Below are 23,893 nucleotides of genomic sequence, written 5' to 3'. Positions count from 1 at the left end.
TTGGTGCCCAGAGCATTGTCTGGGTGGCCAAATCCTTCTTCTTCTTTTTTTTAAATATGTGGACTCCGAGAATGAAAGAAAAGCAAAAAAAAAAAATTTATATAATTTGATCTTGTTTGATACATGCACAGCTTTGAAAAGAATTTCATCATCTAATTTGGTCTTGTTTTCATTATACAATCTGTTTTTTTTTTTTTTTGGTAAAATGGGGGCAGAAGGTCTAGAAGGAAAGAAAAAAAAGGTTTTATTGGGGGGCAATAAATGTTTTAAATTGATGTAATCTCTTTGTTTCTTTCCTTAATCAAAGTTTTATTTGTCTAATTTTAAGGTGATTAGTTCTCATTCCGGCAACCGAAATGTCTATTGGGGGGCAATACATATTTATTTAGGGGGGTAGTAAACCTCTCCTGGCCCATATGAGATCTCCGACAACCTCTTTGAAGACTTCTGGCGAGGTTTCATAAACCTCTATTTCCCCTCAATAAAGGTCTATTAGGGGGCAATAAACCTTTCTAACAACCTATGAAATCTCCGACGACTTCTTTGGGTGCCTTTAATGGAGAAAGATGTCTATAATGGAGCCAGTGTGCTTAATCGTGGTACTGTTAAAGTGGAAGTTGGTGGCTTGGTGCTACCATTAATGGTAGTCGGTTTATATTCTAGACGGGACTACAATACAACGTTGAGCATAAGATTTGACTTGTTTAAAAGTTGGCAAGGTAATCGTGATGAGAGCAACATTATTTGAGGGCTAGAGGGGGAAGTGAGGATGTGTTATCTGTCCCTGGACAACCAGTATTTCGTTATCGATGTCTAAGGTCAGATGCTGCTATAAGGAGCAGGGTGTTCCTCAGACTGCTTTTAGGACCACGTAATGCTGTATGTCTGTGTAGTGGCGTATTTCAACGGTAATTAAATGGAGGAATTGGATTGCCATGTGGTTGGATTAAATTTCAGACCCAGGTACCGCTTTGTGTGATACGAGATGTTGGACGGGTGTCTATTTTTCATCAAGGTTGTTGTTCGAGGAAAGACTCTATGAACAGTGTTTTGTCATCTAGGAAAATTGGTTGTTGCTTGAGTTGAATATGTATATTAACAGTTTGTTTTTGAGGAGTTAAGTAAGTTTTACTACCTTGGTTCCGTTACTAGTGGTAATGGGTTAAACTGTTTGAGATTTAGTTCTCACTTTGATCGATCTTTCTACTGTGTGGTGGCCCTTGATTGGAGAAGTATAGAAAGTTGTTGGTACGATTGATATTCGGTCACCATCACGGGTTTATAGGTACGATGACTTGGCAAGATGTTGGAGTTGAGTTTGGAAATTGTTTGTTTGGACTTAGGTTTTATCAAAGGTTTCAACCGACACTTGAAGTACTAACTGTTGAGTTACTATGGTTGAGTTGTGTTGTTGAATTAATGCTTAACAAGATGAGGATTGGGAAATTTTGGTGCAACTTTAGTTAGCGGAGATTAATTTTTGGGATTGTTGTTGTAGTTGGAATATTTTTGACTAAGTGTTGTTAGAGGGCGGATCTTCAATTACTTTATCCTCAATTCAGCGAAGACAGTATTGCTTGGGGGTATCGGCTTTGAGCCATGCAAGGAGAGTTGGCTATACTCAAATACTTGCAAGATTGACATTGATTCTTGGAATGTTATGGTTTGGAAACGCAGAGAAGAAAGAATGGACTATCTTGCTAGCAGTCTGGTACAGAAATTTTGAGCATGAACAAGTGTGCGAAATGTGTCGCCTTATGGCCAGCAGGGTATATATCAAAGAAGTTTCTCTAGTTGACTTAGATGTCATCTCAAGACTTTGATCAATGTTTTGTTAGGTATCAAAGTAGCGTAAAGAAAGTGTAGTGGCCCCATAACCTACATGATTAAGAACTTACAGGTTGGTTTGAGGCTACTCTTTGATATATTTGACAACTATGGAACCTCTATGTGCACGACATTCGATTCGAAATTTAAGCACAAACAGACAAAAAGCAAGTGCGTTTTTGTGGTTGCTAAGGAAATTGGTTGTTTCAGACATGTGGGTTATCAGTGAACATCTTGTGGTGTTTATCAACTGTTGGATTTTCCATAAACCTGTGTACGAATTGAAATTGTATTAAGTGTGGGTAGATGTATTATCACAACGTTGTTGGTGAACGGAGTGGATCATCACCATACGAGTTATATGAAAAGGGTATGAATGCTACTATTCAAACTGAGTAGTTTGTGATATTGATACCATGAGTTATTTGGACTAGTATTTGACATACATTTCTTGACGCTGGAGTTGTGTACTTGTGAGTATGTACTACTACATAGTTAGGTAAGACAAGGGTATCCAACTTGGAACATTGATAATTTGGGGATTTAAGTATATGTTTTTAGCTGCTTGTGTAATTGGGATTGTCGAAATTATCAGCTGCTCCAGTCATTGACTTAAGATTGCAAAGGGAAGACTTAACCCAAAGAAGATTTGATTTTCGTTATGCAGTTTCAAGGTGTAGTTCGTTCAAGTAACCGACCTTGATTTAGCCTTGAGTCTTCATTCTGGAAATTTTAGTAGATGTTTCTGCTCACATAGTTGAACAATTTACAGGTTGCTTCAAACATAATACTTTGACGATGTTCTTCCTCAGTTGTTAAGGACTGTCAGTAATGAGTGGAAGTAAATCTACCTACTAAGACACTGAATTTAGTAAGAACGTTGTGGGAATTATTCAGATTGCAATAATTGGCTAGATTTCAGCTAGAGAATTGTTTCTTATAAGGGTTGATCTCCCTGTCCTAATTAGTTAAGTCTTGGATCAGTTTTGAAGCTAATTTCTACATGATTTGAGTAGACTTGCACATCTTTTCCATGTCTTATCATCGCCATTGCTGTATGATTGATGTGCTATTCATCTTCGTGACTGTTTACTATGGATTGGCGTGTGCACCCATATCTACTTCAACAGTATGGAATTTCGAGGACGAAATTTTTATAAGAAGGGGAGATTGTAACGTCCCGAACCTAAATTTACCAGTTTATGAGTCTTTCGATGGGTAAACGACATTTACATTTACTTTCTAGCTCCGTTTCAATATTTTAGGGGGCCCTAAAAGTTGACTTTTTGTTCGGGTCAAAATTTGAGAAAATGTTCTTCATGAAAGTTGTAGAGGACGTTAAACCGAGCACGTGCATATGTGGTACGTAAAAATCGAAGTTCATATACGAAAGTTATAAGCGAAATATAAAAGTTACTGTTTATAGTAGATTGGTATAAATTTGAAAAGTTACTGTGGCCGGGTAACTTTTCTTTCTTTTCTCTCTCCTTCCCCGTGCTCTCTCTGTCTCTCTTCTGCAACTCTCTCTTCCACCACCTCTAGGCCACCAAATGGCGAGCTGCGAGCATCGATGGACTCGTCTCCTCCTCCTTAACACGCAGGTGGGAGTTGTTTACGGCGATTTAGCCGGAAATGTGGAGATCGAAGCCAACATTTTTACTGTAGCGAATTGGTCAACGCCGATTTCCGGCCACCTCCGATCATAAACTCAGGTCCATTAGAAGCACCTTGAGCCACTCTTCATGCTCGCCAAGTTTCATAACCTAGATCGAAGCATGGAGGAAGAAAGCATAATTGGAAAATTTCACTGTACTTCGGAGTGCTTAATTGTTCGGCCACTTCAAGGTATTTTCTGACTTTGTCACAGTTGAGAAAGTTATTGGAAATGTTGAGATGATGCTGTGGATGAAATTTGGTGGCCGGAGGAGGAGTTGGCCGCCGCATGAACAATGTAGCCGCATGAATAGAGCGACGGTGAATAGTGCGGTGTATGAACAGTGATTTATATTATGTTTTTTTTAGCTAGTTAAATCCTATATTTGTTGTAGAGTTTGTAAATGTGATTTTGGTGGATTTTGGAGTGATTTGTTATGGATTAGGAATTTTTGAAGTTTAATGAGAGGGGTGTCGATTATGGGAATCCGACCTTCGTATTTTCCCTTATTTCCGCTTTGGAATACTTAATCGATGAATTGGTAATAGTGGTAAAGTTTGGATTGAATCCAAGAAGAAGTGGATAGGTGATTTATGAGGATATGATGTGGGAATGGTATTTAATTTCCAGATTGTTATTCACGAATTATACTTGTGTACAGGACGACGTACCGAGTTACTGCTCGACGAAGGAAACGGTTTGTGTGGTCGCCTAAATAGTACTGTGAGTGGACATTTATTTTAAATTAATTGTGCATGCAGTATATTAGTATTTTCCGATTGAGATTTAATTTATTAATTGAATTGTTGAGTATTATAATTTTATGAGCTTGATTTCTTGGGATTTATTATGCTCTATGAGTTACGGGATTTTTAGTTGATTTCCTTCCCGAGGGCTTTCAATAGATTTTTCAAGCTAATTATTTATGAGTTATTGAGTTGGGAAATGATTTTCGGGAAGTGACTGATTCAGAAAATATTATGAGAATTATTGTTTTCGAATATCAGTTTTTATGAAGATATACTAGTACGAAGGATTTAGCAAATATTTGAACATTATTAAATTATCGAGATTTATTGAGTTTTGAGCTCCGCACTTATCAGTCTTGAGTTAGATTGAGTTTTCTTTCCGAAAGCATTTATTAATTTACAGAGTATTTGATTTTATGCTTTCGAGGATTCATTGAGATATTGAGGTTTGAGTTGGTGAGATAATCCTGAGTTATACTTTCGGTGAATTATTAATGATTTATTGAAGTAATATCGAGTTTCTTTCCGAAGGCAAGTAATTGAAAGAGGTTGTTTCCAGTTTATTGAGGAGGCTATCAGTCAGCGCATGCATGCATTACCTAGTTGGCAGTCCCTTCTAGGTAATAGTCTGGTTGGCAGTCCCTTCCAGACTACAGCCCGGTTGGCAGTCCCTTCCGATGGATCACCTGGTTGGCAGTCCCTTCCAGATGACATGAGGTAGTTAGTCGGCAGTCCCGTCTACTACTTGTGGTTAGTTGGCAATCCCTTCTATCCACCGCCTCCTGTTCCGGTTGGCAGTCCCTTCCTATGCGTCATCTGGGTGGCAGCCCCTCCCAGATGGCATGAGATGACTAGACAGCAGTCTTTTCTAGTCATCAAGCAAGCCTCTTGAAAATAATGTTTTAAAAAGGATTGAGGATGAGATTTTAAGAGATTGCAGTAAAGATGATGATTAAAAGTATTTCCAAAATTGTTACTGCATGCGAGAGTTTAGAGAATAACTTGGGAAAGCATTAAGTTTTACTTATACAGTCAAAATTACTTATTTTTCGTCCACTCACTCTAACGGTTTTTAAATGTTTTCCCCTGGGCCCTTCGGTTTTAAATGCCCAGTTTGCAGGCAAGTTTAGCTTGAGGTCGAGCGTACTTGGGGTTGAGGCATAGTTGTCATAGCTTCCGCATTATAAAAGTATTGGTCGTTTATCTTGCATGCTACCTTCTTGTACGCCTAAGAAATAGATTGCTTTGATAACTCTTGAGATTAATATTCTTAAGTTTAGAATTGTTTGTGAAATGGGAGATGTTGTGATATAGGAAGCAGGGTGGCTCCAGGAGATTAAGGATGGATGATTTAGAAGTGTAAATGTTTTTCTACAGGTTTTGGGTTGTCCATTTTTAGGGGAAGTTCTGTCAAATTTTTGGTAGAATTTCTTCTAAGGTGGGCCTCGCAGGGCCTCTTCGGATTTCATGGTGAAATCCAGGGCGGGTCCTGTCACAGGTTGATCAGTCTGGTTCCTTCCAGACTGATCTGTACTTATATATACCCATATCTGATGGTGGAGATTAATTCACGATAAATGCAACAATGCAAATTAAGCAGTGTGAGATCCAATAATCAAGATTGCTCAATTCATAATTTATTTTATTCCCATACTTCAGAAATTCATAATAAATAGCTCAAGTGCTCAAAAAATTTCACGAAAATTTTCACAGACTCATCCTAATACAAACTTTAATACCGAGTTCTTAAATCAAACATTACTCTTCACGAAAATTTCAGAGAATTATGTTCTAGGCATCTTTAATAATTACTAGGATAATAAAGTTAATCTCGAAAACTTCGTCTTAATTCCTTTAACTTTCTCGAAGTTTACATAAATTAGCTAGGTATAATTTATGTCACAAATTTTCAAGGTATTACAATCCTTGACAATGAAAATAATTTGTATTCATTCACCATGTCTTTCCTAACAAAATGAGGCCTAATAGAGCTTTATTAGGGTTGAGCAGTCGCCTTTGGGCAAGTAGTTGCAGCACCTTCTCCCTTGTTCAATGGGGATCGTTTGCCTCATCTTCAATGGTGTTAGATTCATGGAGCGGAGATTTTGTATCTCCTTCTTCTCGTTTTTTTTCCATGATAGAGTGGTTGTCTTCGCATGCACCATTTACGTTGGTTTTGATTTGCGGTGTGCCAATTAGATCTGTACAGGGAGTGATGGCCTGTCCATCCTCGATGGTGGTGGTACGTGGTAGTGGGTCATCGAGGCCACAGCGGGTGCGCCTCAAAGGTGGTGATGATGTTGCGTCTGGTTGTGCGATGGGTTCTGGGCATATCTGATCAGCAGGGTGGATCTGATTGCAGTGGGGCTATTGTCTAGTTGTTCTGGCAAGAGATGGTCACACAGAGTTCGAGCCTTCTCTGGTAAGGGATGGCGGCCCAGCGATCGAACCTTCTTTGGCGAGGAGGCTTTCTGTTCAAGGACTTGCAGGTCAATTAGAATTTGAAGGGCTCTCCAGATCGACCGATGACACCTCTTCCCAGATTGATCTCTTCTCGGCCACATTGGCAATGCGACGGTTCAGCTTAAGAGAGGTTGGTGCTCGATTCTACCACTGCCTACATGAGAAGATCATCTTCTCTAGTGTGTTAACTCTTACAAACAGAGATTATTTCTCTGCTACTAGCATAGCTCTCTCTTATTCCAAATTCATTTTATCTTGTCTTAATTCACTAAGGGCTTCCTCCTTTCTCTCTAGTTCAAAATTTAATCTCTTTTTCTCTTCTTACAAATTGAGTTTGTTTTCTAGTAGTTTCTAAGTTCTCCCTCTGTTTTCTCTATCTATGTCTCTAACCTCCTTTTCTCTTCTTCTAAACTTGTTCCCATCATCTCTCTCTTTACACGCTCATCTTCACCAAGCTGTTTCGGTTTAACACTCTCATCTTCAGCAAGGTCCTCTGATTCTGAATTTTCCTCTTTGTCTGCTATAACCCCTTTGAATAATTTCTGAATAAAAAATTAATAATATGTCAGTGACTTTAACTATGACATGCATTATGAGATGTATTGTGACATGAATTGTCACTTCAAATTACACAATATGAATTTATAGTTCATGTCACAGTTTATTGTTTTATATCATAGTACATGTCACGTTACGTCGCTGATCATGTCACTTTTGGAAGCCCCATGTGTCAACTTTATTAAAGAAAGCAAAGCTTTCATTCTATGATTGAATGAAACAAGGTAAGTGCTTCCTTATATCTACCACATATTACATACGCCTTTATCATACAACTTTAAGAGATCACATTTCTCTTGGTTATTTCATCGAATACATGTCGTGCATCATCAACCAAACCCACTTTTGCATACGCATATCTATGATCGAATTCCAAGACCGCAAATCTGGTTGGGTTATTTCATTGAACACTTGGTGTGCAAGCATTAAATTTCCACAAGTCGAGTACATTTGAAAGAGAGAAGTTTGGACAAAGGGTTCCTGATTGAACCTGAAGAGAAGGACTTGGGCATGGATTCATTTTCCTGATTGGAGGTAAGGATTGGATTTGAAGAACTGAAGGAGGAAAGGGAATGTGCTATTGTCGTGCTCGGGTCGTTGTTGGCCTTTGGTACTTGTTCAATATCAGGCGACGTTGGAGCATCGAGGTGTTCGTAGGGATTGTTGAGCTTTGTGGCGGCGGTTTGTCATCAACGACGGTGGTGGGTTTGGTTGTACTAGCCATGATCAAGTTACAGAGAAAAGGTAATATGAGCTTTGGTGAATGTAACCGTGTATTTGGCTTTAAGGGTAGCATTGGAATCAAATTTGATTTAGGTGGACTAATTTAACATAAACTCAAAAATTTATGGATTGAATTAGGATCCTAGATAAATTGCACCTAATTTGTCATTTGGTTATCTAATATGGAGTTTTATTTTTTTTAGTTTTTATTTTATGATTTATTTAAAGATCTATACTATATTTAAGAGAAGAGAGTTTGTCAGCCAAAACAGATTTTTTTTACGTAAATACCCTTTATATATTAAAATATTGTGAAAACTAGATAAATTAGAATGGATAAACAAGTAAAACCACAGACAAGTTCTCTTTGCTTTAAAACTCTCTCTCTAGATGAGAGCTTCTCTCTCTAACATGAGTTCCCTCCACTAGTCCTAGAGTTTTCTACTCTAGAATTAATCCTTCAACATTATCTCGGCGGTAATAGTTACTGTCCCACTGCCCAGTTTTCTGCTGCACCACCCTACCACCGCCCTAATATTCTCATTATGCAGGTTTATTTCCTCCCCTGCAACCTCATGTCCAATCAAGATTTTGGACGTGTCACCCCTAGCTCCTATGCCTCCGCATCTCTTGCCCCAGCCCAGAATTACCGCCCAGCAAAACCAATTGCAAGTAGCCAAAGAATCTCTCCCTCCCCGAGTTCATTTAATTACTAGAGCAACTCACCCACAAGTCATACCCAGAACCGCCCAACTGGCAATAATAGGTCTTTTCACCGCCCTTCAAAACACTGCTCGAGGTTACCAATACCTTCAACACCGAGATAACACTCGATTAGCACCGCCCTTACCATGGTTTTGGTACTATTTAAGGAGTTATTGGTTCACCATTTTCAACTCAAGCTCCTTCCCAATTCACATCAACTCAAAATCTTGCCTTCTCACCACAAACCACCAAAACACGACTACTGTAGGACACTTGGCCTTAAGACCATATTCCAATCTATCCCTAGTCAAAATCACTACCTCCGCCATGACCACCATCCAGGGTGAGATTGTTATGGATTTATTGGAGGAGGAAGGCGGTGATGGTGTCCTTCCCCTTCAGATGCTGGGATTGGCCATCTCTGATCACCACTTCAACACTGCAGCAGTGATCCGAATCCTTACCCAAGCTTGGGCTGAATATGGATGGTTCCACCTGGAACCTCTCCAAAATGTGCGCAATGTCTACTCCATCACCCTCGAAGACTCTATGGCAGGTCAAAGGCTGGTTGCAAAGAGCCCTTGGTCTATTATGGGGTGCAGCTTCAGATCCATAGTTGGCCAGTGGAGAGTAGGTTGGAGGATATTCCTCTTCACTTATTGGCAATCTGGATCCAAGTTCATGGTCTTCCTTTAGGCCAAATGACTCTTGCCAATGCCAGGATGATTGGGCAGTGACTGGGAACTGTCCAAGCAGTGGAAGACCCTCACAGTACGGAAGGATGGAGGGGTATTCTCCGTGTTAGAGTCCAGATTAACTCAACACAACCCCTTACTCCTGGTTTCTGGTCCAAAAGAACTAATGGCACCCCTGTTTGGGTGGATATCAGGTATGAATGATTATCTGATTTCTGCTATAACTGTGGCAGACTAGGGCATGGCTCTAGACAGTGTGCTCATCCTCGCCATCCTTCGGCGGAAAAATATGGAGTTTGGCTCTCCACAAGTGCAGCTAGAAGATTTCTTCCCCGCCAAAATGATGGAGAAAGAAGATGGAATGGTCTCCAGGAACAATGCTTTGAGGTTTGTTGTCGATGATGGACTGAGACGGCCACAGCAGAAGCTACTCCTGATTTGAATCAAATGGATCCTTATCCCTCTCTTCAGGCCAACATGGATGAAGGGGATATCATACTGGCTAGACCGTCGGAGGGATACATAATCAATAATCGTCTCATGCTATTGGGAGAAGGAAGCAAGGCAGAAGAAACCCCAACACCAATGCTTCAGCTAAACAACTATGCTGCTCTCGTTCAAATGGAACATGCCCAATTCCAGGTGACATCAAACCTTCAACCAATCATCAGGGAAGAGAATCCGGACATCACGGCTAACCTGGACTTTATCCCGGTGGATAATCCCGTAATGGATACTGAGTTTGCTCCATGGGGCTATACCAACCTCACCATCCCCGTAACCAACCCCTTCATGCCAGGCCCAACTACCTACTTTTATAATACCCAAACCAATGATTATGAATTGGAGCTTGTAAACTCGGCCCATCAGCCCAACCTCCTCAATATCCCTACCATCACCTACCCAGATGAGGTTGAAAACGACCTATCTCCCATAAGTCCTCTTCCTCGACTCCCACCCTCGATCTATTACCCAGACCTTACCCTCCCTCCTTATACTCACCATGAATCTCTTCCCATCTCAGATCCTCACTCACCCACGGCCACCCCACCCCCCACCTTTAATCTCGCAAATGAGTCCACAGTTACGACCATCACTCGAATCTCCTCAAGTTTGGAGTTGCTGCAACTTAAAAGAGGAGCTGAAGGAGTCGAAGAACATACCACTCTCAATAAACCGAGGGTGGAATCAGAAATCCCAGAAACTGGTAACGTAATTTCCACAAGAACCAGATCTGGAGTGGGCTCCCCCAAGCCAAGGGGTCGTGCAGGAAGCAAGAGAAGCCGAGGTAGAAGAGGTCACCTAGTGATTTCCACTCCAATGGAACCATCCTTAAGCCAGGACTCGGAGCTGGTTGAAGTTCAAATTCAGCAAGTGGAACAACTCCAAGTTACTACATTTCAGCTCCCCCTGGCTATGGCAAGGGAGGAAGATCCTCTGAGGATTGAGGAAATCCCAGATCCTGCTGTTCAAGATGGCGCTGGCGGCTGGCCTTCAAAAGCCACAGACCAGCCATGAGGACAATCTTGTGGAATTGTCAAGGGCTTGGATCATCCTTGACAGGGAGAACTTTGAGGAAGTTTTGCAAAAGATACAATTCTGAGATCCTGTTTCTGATGGAGACTAGGTAATCAGAGGACACAAAAAAGGAGTGGCAGCACAACTTGAAATTCTTGGATCATCATGTGGTTAATCCCATTGGAACTAGTGGGGGATTAGCCCTTTTCTGAGATGATTCTGTGCAGGTCACCATCCTTGACTCTTCTCCGAATTATATAGATACGGTTGTTTGTTTTATTTTTGAAGCTTTTGTATGCAAAATCACCTAGATATATGGTAATCCACATGAAAATGAAAATGAAGTTTATGGTGTTCTGTTTACCATCGGTTTCTAGTTCAGTCCCTGCCTTGGCTTGTTCTAGGCGATTTTAATGATATTTTAGATCCTTCGGAAAAGTGGCGAGGTAATTCTCCTGCACAATGGAGAATAAATCTCTTTAGAGAGTTTTTTGAGTCGAGGTCATCTTAGGGATTTACACTTCAATGGCCCTGAATTCTCTTGGTTTGCATTGAGACATGGTCGTGTGTATATTAAGGAACGTCTAGACAAAGCTCTGGGGAACTTAGCATGGTGTTCAAGTCAACCAAATACCCAAGTTCTTCACCTTCCCAAGATTGGGTCAGATCATCGACCAATCTTATTGGATACCCAACCCGGTGTTTTGAAAAGCCATGACCTCTTTTGTTTTGAACAGATGTGGACCACTCATGAGGCTTACAGGAACATAGTTCGAAATTGTTGGACCATTGCTCCTGGTCGATCAGCAATGGAAAATTGGATCAATAATCTTGCTCGCTGTACCAAGACTTTTAAAAGATGGAGCAAGGAAACCTTCTCTAACCCTTCTATGCAGGTTGAGGAATTATTAGCAGATATTGAGAAACTTCATCAGGCCAACCCTCCGGATGCCAATCAACAGATAAACATCCTCACTGACCAGGTGACAAAACTCTGGACTTAAGATGAAATGTACTGGCATAAGAGATCCTGTGTTAATTGGTTGCAGCTAGGGGACAAGAATTCTAGCTTCTTTCACCACAGTACTCTTCAGCGCAAACAATTTAACAGGATCCTGAAGATCAAAAATGAACATGGGAACTGGCTAAACTCGGATGCAGAAATTTCTCACCATTTTGATAGTTATTTCAAGTCCTTGTGCCACTCCAATGGCTCGCAACAATGGGGGGAGGTCCTAGACTTTGTGGACGCAATTGTTACTGCTGATATGAATGAGGCTCTCACATGTCCGGTTTCTCTAATTGAGGTTAAAAAAGCAATGTTTGATCTTGGAGCAACTAAAGCCCCTGACCCTGATGGGTTTTCTGGTATATTTTATCAAGATCAATGGGAGTTAGTTCAAATGGTTATTCATGAAGCTGTCCTTCAGCACCAACAATCTTCTTCTCTGCTACGAGTGATGAATAAGACGCACCTCACCCTTATTCCAAAGGTCAAAGCTCTGGTTGATGCTACACATTACAGGCCCATAGCACTATGCAATTTCTCCAACAAAATTTTGACAAAGATTATTGCGACAAGATTGCAACCTTTATGCCTAGTTTAATAATAGAGAATCAGTCTGCCTTTGTTTCCAACAGGCAAATCCAGGATAATATTATTGTTGCCCATGAAATCTTTTATCACCTTAAGCTAAGCAGAGCGGGCAACATTGGTGCTTTCAGGTTGAAGTTAGACATGAACAAAGCCTATGATCAAGTTGAATGGAACTTCCTAGAGGCTGTGCTTCGGAAGATGGGCTTCTCCATCTCTTGGGTGGGGCTCATAATGAGCTTCTCCATCTCTTTGTCTTGATCAATGGCATGCCTGGGCCGTTCTTTTCTCCTACTCGTGGCCTTCGACAGGGAGACCCCCTCTCTCCCTTCTTATACCTGTTTGTGAATGACGTCCTTTCCAAAATGATTATCAAGATGTGTGATGCCTCCCTCTTATCACCGGTAACTATTGGTTCGAACCTACTGCCAATCAGTCACTTGTTCTTTGCAGACGATTCTCTCTTCTTCCTTCAAGCTAATTTGGGGAACTGTGAAAAGCTATTTGATTTTCTTCACACTTACTACATTGCTTCGGGCCAGTTGATCAACGGAGGAAAGTCTTCCATTTACTTTAGCCCTAATACACCACCTGAGATAGTACATCTCCTAACCTCTACTCTGCAAATTCCAGCCGTATCTGATCCGGGAAAGTATCTGGGCCTCCCTAACTTTTGGCACCGATCAAAGAAAAAAGCTCTGGGTTTCATAAAAGAGTCAATCCAAAGGAAAGTCAAGGGCTGGAAGCGGGCTACTCTGAGCCAGGCAAGGAAGGAAATCCTCATCAAAGCGGTTGCCACCACCGTCCCAACTTATCCAATGGAATATTTTTAGTTTCCCTCCTCTCTATGTAATGAGCTTAACGGTATCTTGGCCGCTTTTTGGTGGGGCAATGCGGACTCAAAAGGTATGCATTGAAAGTCTTGTGATTTCCTAGCTAGACCTAAGAAAGAAGGAAGAATGGGCTTTCGTAACTTGGAAGAGTTTAACAATTCTCTTCTGGCTAAACAAGCATGGAGAATCCATCAAAACCTTCTGCTCTTTGGGTCTGAGTTTTGAAACAGAGATACTACCCTCATTCTTCATTTCTGGAAGCTACCAAAGGTCCTCGGTCCTCGGTCCTCGGTCCTCTTGGATTTGGAGCAGCGTCCTAGTGGGAAGGGACTTAATTAAACGGGTGGCTCTTTGGCACATTGGCAATGGTTTTTCGGTGAATATCAGTGGAGACAAATGGATCCCCTCCAATCCTCCATCTTCCATCACCCTCCCTCTGGGGTATGAAAATAAGAGAGTGTGTGAGCTAATCAATTGGGATACTAAAGCATGGGACCTGGATAGACATGAAGCTATAATTTCTCCATACCAGAGCCTGTTGATCTCTGCAATTCCGATCACTTCTCTTATAGCTCAAGATACCTTAGATTGGCTTTATAATAAGGATGGTGTTTTCTCGGTCAAATCTGCTTATAACCTCCTTCATTCGAAATCTCAAGTTAGTCAAAATTATCATCCCCACCACTCTCAGTTAGTGCTCCCTTCTTTATGGTCCTTCATATGGAATTTGCATTCAACTTCTAGAATAAAGAACTTTCTTTGGAGAGCCACACTTGGAATCTTCCTTGCCATGCTAACTTGTATAGGAGACACATTGCTGTAAATGAGGCCTGTTTCTTATGTTCTCATCCATCAGAATCTACTGAACATGCTCTCTTTCAGTGTCCTTGGGTCCGGTGTGCCTGGTTTGCTCATCCTTTATCGTTCAAAGTGAATATACAAGCTATCACTTCCTTCTCAAACTGGTTACAAGCTATCTCAGACTTCAAAGCTCCGATGGAGTTTTTAACCCTCGTGGCTTTCCTTTTGTGGAGAATCTGGAAACATCGTTGCGACTGCTTGTTCAAGAAGAAGTCTCCAGATCCTGTTCGGGTGGCGCTTGCAGCGTTCTCTGCTGCTACTGAGTTCTTGGAGTCCAACTGCAATCTCCCTTCCTCTGCCAAGGATAGACCCACCTCAGTGAGGGTGCCCCAGAATAGGTCTTGGTGTCCCCCTCCTTCTAACTCCATTCGTATTAATACTGACACTTCTTGGCATCAGGTTACCATGACTGGAGGCATTGCTTCAATTGCTAGAGATCCGGGGGGGGGGGGGGGGGGGGGGGGTGTTGCTAATAGGAGGTCGAGCTATGAAAGTCTTAGCCCCCTCCCCTATGGCCCCTGAAGCCTTGGCCTTGAAGGAGGCGCTAATTTTAGCTTTGGATTTCCCGGATGTTGCGATAATCATTACTTCCGACTCCAAAAGGTTGATTAACTGCATGGTAAAAAAGTCATATGTCCCGGATTGGCGGGCTACGAACATTGTCTCCCATCTTCACTCCTTATCGGTTGTAAGGCGTGTTAGCTAGTCCTGGACCAGCAGAAGTGCGAATCAAGCAGCTCACTTTGTTGCTTCTTTAGCTCACAGAGAGGAGTGCTCTTCTGATTGTGTTCAGAACCCTCCCCACTCTCTATGTATTATTTTACAATGTGACTGCTCTTCTTCCTCTCCAGGTTGACAGTTGTGTTTCTTTGTTTTGTCTGGAAGGGTTCTTTTTCCCCTTTCTTCTATGAATTTCACTCATTTACCAAAAAAAAAAAAAAAAAAATCACAAATATCAAAAAATAAAAAACAAAAAACGAAAATACATGCATGACCACTCACCTTCTCTGATAGTTGCCCACACCCATTAGGTGTGTAAAAAATTCGTGTTTATTTTTCTTTAATTTTTAATTTTTATTCTGGACGTCAATTTTTCCTCACCCCACCTCTAATGTCAGTGAGATTTGAACTTATGGCATTCACTGTGTTAGTTAGGCTAGCTCACCAACAGGTCACGGCTCACCGACAATTCTCATTTTTCTTAAGAAACAATAACTAATAGACGACTATGAGGGTCGAACTTGAAAGCTTTCGATAACCTGTAATTTTATCTACACCAAAGATTAAAAAAAAAAAAAACCAACGGGTTGGTTTAGTGAAAGCATGCTAGGCTGCAAGTGTGACTAGGACTTCTCTTAATAATAGGATATCTATACTTCAAATCCCAACTTGTGAAAAATATCCCCTTGGAAATGTATCCCTAAGGTGCTCGTAGTTTGAGAGTGGCAGTTCATTCGGCCACTATTTTTGTAAAAAAAAAAAAAAAAAAAAGTCTTAAACCCTTCTTTTTTCCTTCGTAGTGGCTTTCGTTTCTGCGTTCAGCAGTTCGTGTCTCTCACTCTCAGCGTCTCAGTCTGAAGCCACCGCCCATTCCTGTGTCTCAGCCAGACCTTCGCTCCCAATAGACAACGAGGGTTAGGGTTTCGCCTTCTTAAAGGTAAGGGGATCTTTCCCTATTTTCATTTAGGTTTTCTGTGCTTTCAATGTGGGCTTTTCCATTTGGTCATGGTCTGTGCTTTAACTGTAAATGATCGATTTGTACTGTGGAAACGGAAAACTATACCTTCAACACTAAAATTCTACAAGCTTATTGATCGTGGGTATCGAGCAATTGCATAGCTTGGTGTGGTTTTTGATAGGTGGGTAGTTTCTTGTTGACTAATAACTTTGATTTATATGACTACAATCATCCAGGGACTTTGATTTTTTTAGTAATTGATTTAGGAATGTTGATTCATTTGTAGTTATCAGTTGCTTATATAAGTTCTATGACGTCTTATTATTGAATGCGGGACAAGGAGTTTTGTTTCACGTTCAATCTACATAGGTATAAACATGTCTTTGATCCATGTTTTCGACAGAGAAAGGAAAAACATTTTCTTGACTCAGTCTGAGTAATTCCTAGACCCTGCAAATCTATCTCAACCTTGGTTCTTGAGAGACGGCGAAAATGAATCCATATGGAAATGTTGACATGGATATGTATTAGATACAAATTTCTTTTGTTTCTTAGTTCCATGTTGTAAGGCTTAGGGATTGTGGTTTAGTGGAACATGTCTGGCCCGTGATTTTCTCGCATGTGGTTTGTGGTTCAAACCCCCTTGAGTACCTAGCTAACTATTTGCTAGGGTTTCCTGCCTTCTAAAGATTGTAGGGTTTGCCAGGAGAACCTTGTTTCGGCCCTGGGTCTCCAAAGCAGATATGGGAAATTCTTTTTTCTAAGAATATTACAAGTGACATTGTAGTTTGAGTTGTTGGTTATGTGTTACCAGAATACCATTGGATCAATATTAGAGAAATAATCTATTTTATAGTCTAATTTATTTTCCATGGGCTAGGTAAATAGGATCAATGAAACAGTCTTATCCATTGCCCATGTGCCAAGTAGGCTATTGGTATATTAATAAGATTCATGAAATAATAGACCAAACGACCGTACACATTGTAACAATAGGGTGGCCATTGGTTGAAATTCAGAAAATGTGGCATGCGTGAGCTGAGCTTGGCGCTGGTTAAGCAAGACCACTGGTGTGAAATGATAGTCCAGAGATATGTACAGCTTTAGTTTTTATATCATAGCATGATATCATGCATCTGTCTATTTGGTTTTGTTGAGATTCATCCACTCATGTGCAATTAAAGTCTAAATGCATAACTGAATTAGCCTATGTACCATGGAAATGATAGTTGACATTAAAAGGATACTGTATACCCAACATTGTTTGATGGATAAGCTAGCATGAGGGAGCTTATCAGATGCTTAGTGTAGTTTAGTTTCACTTTGTCTTAGATGTTGAAAATATATTAATTTGAAATGTAATTGGATTGTTAAAGTTGGAATATTTTTCTTTTCCATCCTGACAACTACACTTCAATGAATGAAAGTTCCCTTTCTTCATTCATGAATATCGTGATCCTGTATGAGTCGCGATATGGTACTTGGTAAAAGAATCAGGGTTTGTTATCAGGAGTAATTTCATCTGTTTCCTTCAATGTGTTGGTCACAATGGAGTTGTGCATTTACAAATCTTCTCTACATTTATCTGCCATTTGGTGAAGTATATTTTAGTTTGATTATGTGATTTATTTTGGTTGTTTTCTCCTGTTTTTTGCTTCAACCTTTAACTTATAAAATGGTTATTTTGGTTTCAGATTGGGTTCTTAAAACCATACTCATCAAAGCTTGATCCAGACTTGAAATCTAATTCAATTTTTTCTGCGGTTAAGATGGGATTTGGAGCATTAAGGTCCTTGTGCCGACCCCTATCACGAACCCTAATATCTCGCACCCCAACTTGCTCTGTAACGTCATTTACTGCCAACTCTGTGCACCTAAAACCTGAGCTCCGCTTTGTTTCCGGTGGCCAGGCTCCATGGTTTCTTCCAATTTTGAACCATTTTCACAGCTTGACGGATGCTCGTTTCCCAAAACGGCGACCCATGGATAAGCCTCGTCGAAAAAGGTCCAGCATAAGACCTCCTGGTACGCTCTTCATCCCTAGTTGGCCCATCTGATTTGAGGTTACTAGTATGAGTAAAGTAACTTGTTGGACATGTTTCGCTGTTTTAAATCTTATGATTGATAAAACAAAAACAAAAACAAAAAGCAAAAAAAAACATATTTGGCCTTTAATGTTGCTAATGCTTAGTCGGTTGATTTTGATATACAAGATTAGGAATTTTGGGAGATGATTTAGTTGGAAATTTGACTTAAATCTAATACGATTGAATCACAATCTCCATGCAGGACCATATGCTGGGGTTCAGTATGTTCCTGGTGAACCAATAGTGCCTAGCAGACCCAATGAAGGAAGTGTGAAGAGGAGGAATGAGAAGAAGCGCATGAGGCAGCGTCGTGCATTTATTTTGGTATGTATTTTATTAACGTTTCACCACTCTATTAGGTTTAGTTGTTTTTGGTCTATAATGGTTTCAAAAGTAAAAGTTATATACAAAATAGAAATAGAAGCATGCTGTCCATGAAAATAACTAGGAGTTTGTTCTAAGAACCTTCTTGTTACTTTTCTGATCTATAACAAAGGACCTCATTTTCTCAAGAGCAATTGCACTTGCTCATGTTTAATCTCTGCATGTATAATCGATCGTGTATTAATCATCCATACGCTTGATTGGATTTTAGATAGACTAGGTGGGTGAGGAAGGTTTGGTTCGGTAAAGTGGACTTGCATATTAATGCTTTAGGACTCAGTAGCGCACCATTGACACTACATGTCAGTTTACCTTGCAAATGTTCCTGTGAAAAATGATTTATCTTGCAAAAGAAAAAGTCAAGTTGTCAAAATATCTTGCTTTCATTATGGATGTACAGTTCAATCATACAATTTCTTTGGTGATGTTTGCACTGTCTGGAGAGTTTTTAACTGATTAGAGGATCTTGTACCAGGACAAGGGGATATGTTTCCCTTTTTGTTTTTTTGTCTTGTCATTTGTTGTTAACTGGGCTAAGCTTTTATTTGCTCTTGTTCTTTAAAAAAGGACTCTTGTCAACTGTTGTACTAATTTTCAGCTTCTTGTCCTGGGACAATCCTTAGGCTGCAATGGAATTTCAGCTGCCTCCATATGCACGGGGCACAAAACTTTGCCTTTTTTAAGTCCTAATGTGGATTATGTTTTGTTTTATACAGTCAGAGAAAAAGAAGAGGAAAGCTCTGGTGCAGGAGGCCAAAAGAAAGAAAAACATTAAGAGAATTGAGAATAAAATGGCTGCTGTTGCAAGAGACAGAGCGTGGGCTCAGAGACTGGCTGAGCTGCAGCAGTTGGAGGAAGAGAAGAAGAAATCCATGGCTTAAGATCTTCTTGTTGAACCTTATTCCCGATGGTAGTATTGTTGTCATTGTTCTCTGTTGCCAATGAACATTTAAGCTAGTTTTCTAAAGCTCATTTGGTCGTTCGTCCATTCATAGGTAATCCCTGCGTAGATGGACTAATTTTGCCTTCTCTAACTAATGGACTGGGTCCAGAAAGCAAGGGTTTCCACAGTAGCAGGCTGCACTCTTCGAAAGCAACATTAGTGTTCTGTAGGTCTTTATCACAACAGATTTTGTATCGCTGGAATCAGTGTTCTTTGATACCATTGAACATTCAAGATGGTTTCTTTAGGCCTGTTGTTCTATTTTGTCATACAGTTTTGATGTGTGGTAAAAACATTAGTCATATAAGGTTCACACCAGGAGCTGTCATTTTTTTTTTTTTTCCTGATAAGAGGGAGTGGTTCCCAGACGCCTTCACTTTTAATTACAGCATCATTTATCATCTACTATGCTACTGTTCAAACAAACCCCATCTCACCTCTTACCTTCAATTCATCTTTTAAGAACAATTTGAGAACTTCCATTCCTTTTTTAAGAGCAATTTGATTTGATCACTCGATGGTGGCAAGTGGCCTAGGCTAGGAATGAACATTGTGGCCATGGTTCTTGTCACTAGTATCCGTGTTGCCTTGTGCCCTTATGAACCATTTCACCGTAACAATAGGTAATTGCAAAAGATTGCAATTTCTAGCAAGATTGATGCAACAATACATTATCGAATCACACACACTGATGCAATGCTGCAGAACTATTGCAGAATTTTAGTAACCCAACAGAATGCAATTGGAAGCGATCAAAATTAGGCACCAATGTGCCTTGAACAGAAAGGTTCCGCCGGAAAGTAGTTGCAGTGAGGAAGAGTGATGTTGCTGGATGTGGTCGGGTGGTAGTAGTGTTCACAGACTTGGTTGGCATGGAGGGGAAGAGGTGGGGGAAAACATTGGTGAAAGAAGAAAATTAAAGGAGAAAATAACAAAGGGTGCAACAATTAGTCTGGTATCAAAAGATAATAAGTTCACATAAAACCTCATGATTGGCCAAAAAAAGATGGGAAAAGAATAGTACAAACTTCACATAGAACTCTGAAACCTGAAGATATTAATCAACACTGGTTGGGATAAAGATAAAATCACAGAACATAACAATTGGAGTTGGACTGTTAATATCACATATAAATTAGCGGAAAATAAGAAAATGCTAGAGAAAAAAATGTAACTAAATATTGGAATCTCGGAGTTCAATATGAGCAACAGCCACCTGTTGACACTTCAGACTGAGGTTTTTGTTTGAAGATATTATTCCTTTTCACACCTGCTGAGCCCTCTGCCAGGAGACTGGGTGTCTCCAAGATCTGCCAGTCAAACACAATCACACCATCACAATGCAAATTTACGCTCGAAGTCCAAGTATAAGTAACAGAACATAATAACGGCGGCCATACCTTTAGGACAAGTTCCTCGAAGCATTGCTCCACATTTATTCGTGTTTTTGCACTACACTCAAGAAAAAGGCATCCATATTCTCTTGCAAAGTCCAGCCCCTCTTTTTTGCTAACAACCCTTTCACTTTCCTGTAATATAAAATTATGTCAATGGCGCTTGATGACAGATGGAATACAAAAATCTAGTATTTAATTGTATTTAAGTCAAAGTTAGTATTACAGCTCCAAGATTACTATAATTGTAATAATCAAAGGTTTCAATTGTCAGACTGCCTAAATAGATAGAACGCAAATGTAACAGGTTAGTGGAATTCTACTCGTCAAAGAAGGCATACATATACATGTATTACATTTAAACTAAGGGATCCCTCAAACTTTGCAACTTAAGCGAGTGCGTGCATGCGAAACTATCCATGAATAATGATCTGCACCATTCATGATTTAGGTACTGAAAAACATCTCCTTGAAAGATCTGACTGATCAAACAAACAGACTAACACAAAGTTTCCAACACTAGCTATTAATTATAATAATAATAATCAACAAGAGGGATACCCTCAGCGGAAGGGTACTCAAAATCAACAAAAATAAAAGGAAACAGTTACTCAAATAGCAGAATCCATTCTTACATCTGCTTCTGGATGTATGTTTCTCTATTCTACATCAATACTTCTAATGTCTAATAGGCTTAAGAGACAACAAAATCCACTTTAAGGTGACTTTGTATGTAGATTCTTATCTATAGAAAGGAATACTGGATCAAAACCAACCATCCACTACCATGATACAACAAAAGTGAGATAATTAATAACAGAACATAGTGGAGGACATACCTTATCAACCTTGTTTCCAACAAGCATTTTGATGCAATCTGGGCTTGTGGAATACAGGTCAATTTCTTTAGCCCATATATCAGATAAATTTGTAAATGTGTCCCGTCGCGTTACATCATACACTGCATTAGATAAACAAGTAAAATCAACTAAAGAATTCCATCGACAGTTAAAGAGCATCTAACATACAAATATGAAATACCATATCAAAAGTATTGGATAGAGAGAACTAAACAAGAAAAAACATACCCATGATTATGCCTTGCGCTCCTCTGTAGTAGGAACTAGTAAGAGTTCTAAACCTTTCCTGTCCAGCTGCATCATAAACAATTTTATCCCAATGAAGAACCAACTAAAAGTCCTACACTAACCAGCCCAAAATCCCATCTTATCATAACACATAAGTAAGATCCTATAACAAAACATCTCTCCTAATATTGGGCTAGCAATACAACCAAATAAGTAAAGTAAACCATTCACTATTGAACTTGGACAATGTAAACCATTCACTATAGAGTAGGACAATGTGTGCCCAACACGACACAAGGATCAATAATTTCATTTACACTAAAAACTAAATTGAAAGATGTACTGTATCAACTAATTACCTGTATCCCATATTGCCAGCTTCAACTTTTTACCCCCAAGAGTAACATGCTTCACCTTAAAATCCACACCTACAAAATATCAAAACCTTTCAGCGAAAAAGAAGAAGAAGTAATCTTTGAAATAAAAAACCAAGAGGTTAAGCGAATGGGAACTTTCACTTACCGATAGTAGGAGAGAGATCCTCAAAGGTATTGGAAGTGAAACTCAAGAGGAGGGTGCTCTTGCCGACGCCGGAGTCGCCGATCATCAGCAGCTTAAACAAGTACTCGAACTCCGCCTCATTTAAAGACGACGTCGTTGCCATCAGACCAAAACCCTCAATTAAGAACCGAACCGAAGGGTAAAGCTCTGTTTGGAAGACAAAGTGAAAGGAGCTGTTGAAGAAGAAGAAGAAGAAGGCTCTAAAATATTCTTCGAAAGCGAGTGGGGGGCGGTGGGGGCGGACGAATCTGGTGCGGCGCGGGACAGGTGGTTTTGTACTGGTAGTCGACGTTTTGATTTTACCACGTGGCGTGGAAATGATGATGCGTGGTAGTGGTTACTTCGCTCTTTTCGGTAACGTGTTTGTCAATTTTGTTTATTTTTGGGAAGGACGTGTTTCTCAATTAAAGTAGAGGCTACGGAACACAGCAAAAGGGTGCTCCAGGATGTGTTTAATTTGATCGGTTTGGTTTGGATATGGATCATGAAGGGTGTTGAATTAAATTGACCCTTTTGGTGATTGCAGCATTTCGAATTAAGTTTAAGTTTCTAGTTTTTGCCCTTTCAATAAAAGGAAAACGAATTGTTTGACCTAAAATTGTTGTTTCTAGACCTTCATCAGTTGTCAAAAATGGATGGATTAAACTGATAAAAGGGGTTCCTAGAATCAGTTCAGTGTCTAAGTTGGTGACAACTGTGAGAAATGTTTGGATGCAGATATTATCTACACATACATGAACTTTTGGTAATTTGTATCGTATTTTCAATTTTGATCCTTCTGCTCCAGTGAGTTTTTCTTTTGATTTTTCGCAATATTTGGTAGGTATTATACCTTGTTGAATACAGTTCATATCTGCTCCTGAATCAATCAAGGCAACTATTTGGATAGTATAAGAATCTGAAATTGCTAGAGTTATTAATGTTTTCCATTTTTGGTAGGTTACTCTAGTAATAAATCCAATAAATTGTTCATTAAACTTGTGTTCATTAAACACATTTTCTTGAATATTTTGATCGTTTTGGCTATTTTCTCCTTTTTCTTCAATTTTGGATGGTTCCTCATTTGTAGGTTTACTCTTGAGTTCTGCAATTTCTGTTTTTAAAAGAATTATATCTTTTTTGACTTGGTTTATTTCTTGTTGTAAATCTGAAATTGTTACTTCAGATTTTTGTCTTTTATCGAATCTTTGAAAAATATCTTTTATGTTATAAAGGTCATTTGACTGATTATCTTTTCCTATATCTTCTTTAATTAAATCTTTGAAGATAGTAAGAAATTGAGCTTGAAGTTCTGTGTCTTCCATTTTTGCAGCTATTTCTAAAAACTCATTTTTTGTTTTTCGGGAAATCATTTGAATTTTTAATTTGTCTTTGCAGTTACAAATTTTTATTCCTTCTTTTGAGATTTTACATTCTGTTTCTTCTTCATCAGAACTTGAAGTTTCTGAGAAGTCAATTTCGTCTATTTGCAAAGCTTCTTCTGAATCAGAGTCGTCATAGTCTGAGCTATCTGATTCTGAATCAAGCATGATTTTGAGAAGTTTGTTTTTTGTCTCTTCGTCAAGATTTAAAGCATTG

General features: G+C 39.7%; 2 protein-coding genes and 1 pseudogene across 2 annotated transcripts; 2 read left to right on the top strand and 1 right to left on the bottom strand.

Annotated features, from left to right (window-relative positions):
• The first annotated feature begins 8,589 nt into the window (after positions 1 to 8,589).
• Positions 8,590 to 14,142, top strand: LOC112171329 (annotated as a pseudogene).
• Positions 14,143 to 15,620: 1,478 nt separating this feature from the next.
• On the top strand, positions 15,621 to 19,663 carry LOC112169279. Its single transcript, XM_024306294.2, has 5 exons — positions 15,621 to 15,837; positions 17,553 to 17,883; positions 18,148 to 18,269; positions 19,046 to 19,239; positions 19,325 to 19,663. Exons 2-4 carry the CDS (start codon positions 17,628 to 17,630, stop codon positions 19,208 to 19,210), a joined length of 543 nt encoding a protein of 180 aa, XP_024162062.1. The 5' UTR covers positions 15,621 to 15,837; positions 17,553 to 17,627; the 3' UTR covers positions 19,211 to 19,239; positions 19,325 to 19,663.
• A 618-nt stretch (positions 19,664 to 20,281) lies between these two features.
• On the bottom strand, positions 20,282 to 22,516 carry LOC112172793 (ras-related protein RABC1). The gene is made up of 6 exons (XM_024310277.2): positions 22,277 to 22,516; positions 22,114 to 22,182; positions 21,755 to 21,820; positions 21,506 to 21,627; positions 20,673 to 20,801; positions 20,282 to 20,582 (listed from the first exon to the last, which is right to left on the bottom strand). Exons 1-6 carry the CDS (start codon positions 22,416 to 22,418, stop codon positions 20,469 to 20,471), a joined length of 642 nt encoding a protein of 213 aa, XP_024166045.1. The 5' UTR covers positions 22,419 to 22,516; the 3' UTR covers positions 20,282 to 20,468.
• Between the last annotated feature and the right edge of the window lie 1,377 nt (positions 22,517 to 23,893).

The sequence above is a fragment of the Rosa chinensis genome, chromosome 6 (assembly GCF_002994745.2).
Source record: "Rosa chinensis cultivar Old Blush chromosome 6, RchiOBHm-V2, whole genome shotgun sequence".
Classification (NCBI taxonomy): Eukaryota; Viridiplantae; Streptophyta; class Magnoliopsida; order Rosales; family Rosaceae; genus Rosa; species Rosa chinensis.
This window is presented reverse-complemented; position numbering and strand designations above follow the sequence as displayed.

Coding starts and splice junctions, on each gene's coding strand:
- LOC112169279 (XM_024306294.2), top strand. CDS start 17,628: ATGGGATTTGGAGCATTAAGGTCCTTGTGCCGACCCCTATCACGAACC. Junction 17,884..18,147: donor GTCCAGCATAAGACCTCCTG/GTACGCTCTTCA, acceptor ATCTCCATGCAG/GACCATATGCTGGGGTTCAG. Junction 18,270..19,045: donor AGCGTCGTGCATTTATTTTG/GTATGTATTTTA, acceptor TGTTTTATACAG/TCAGAGAAAAAGAAGAGGAA.
- LOC112172793 (XM_024310277.2), bottom strand. CDS start 22,418: ATGGCAACGACGTCGTCTTTAAATGAGGCGGAGTTCGAGTACTTGTTT. Junction 20,802..21,505: donor TTGGAAACAAGGTTGATAAG/GTATGTCCTCCA, acceptor TTTATATTACAG/GAAAGTGAAAGGGTTGTTAG. Junction 20,583..20,672: donor TCGAGGAACTTGTCCTAAAG/GTATGGCCGCCG, acceptor TTTGACTGGCAG/ATCTTGGAGACACCCAGTCT.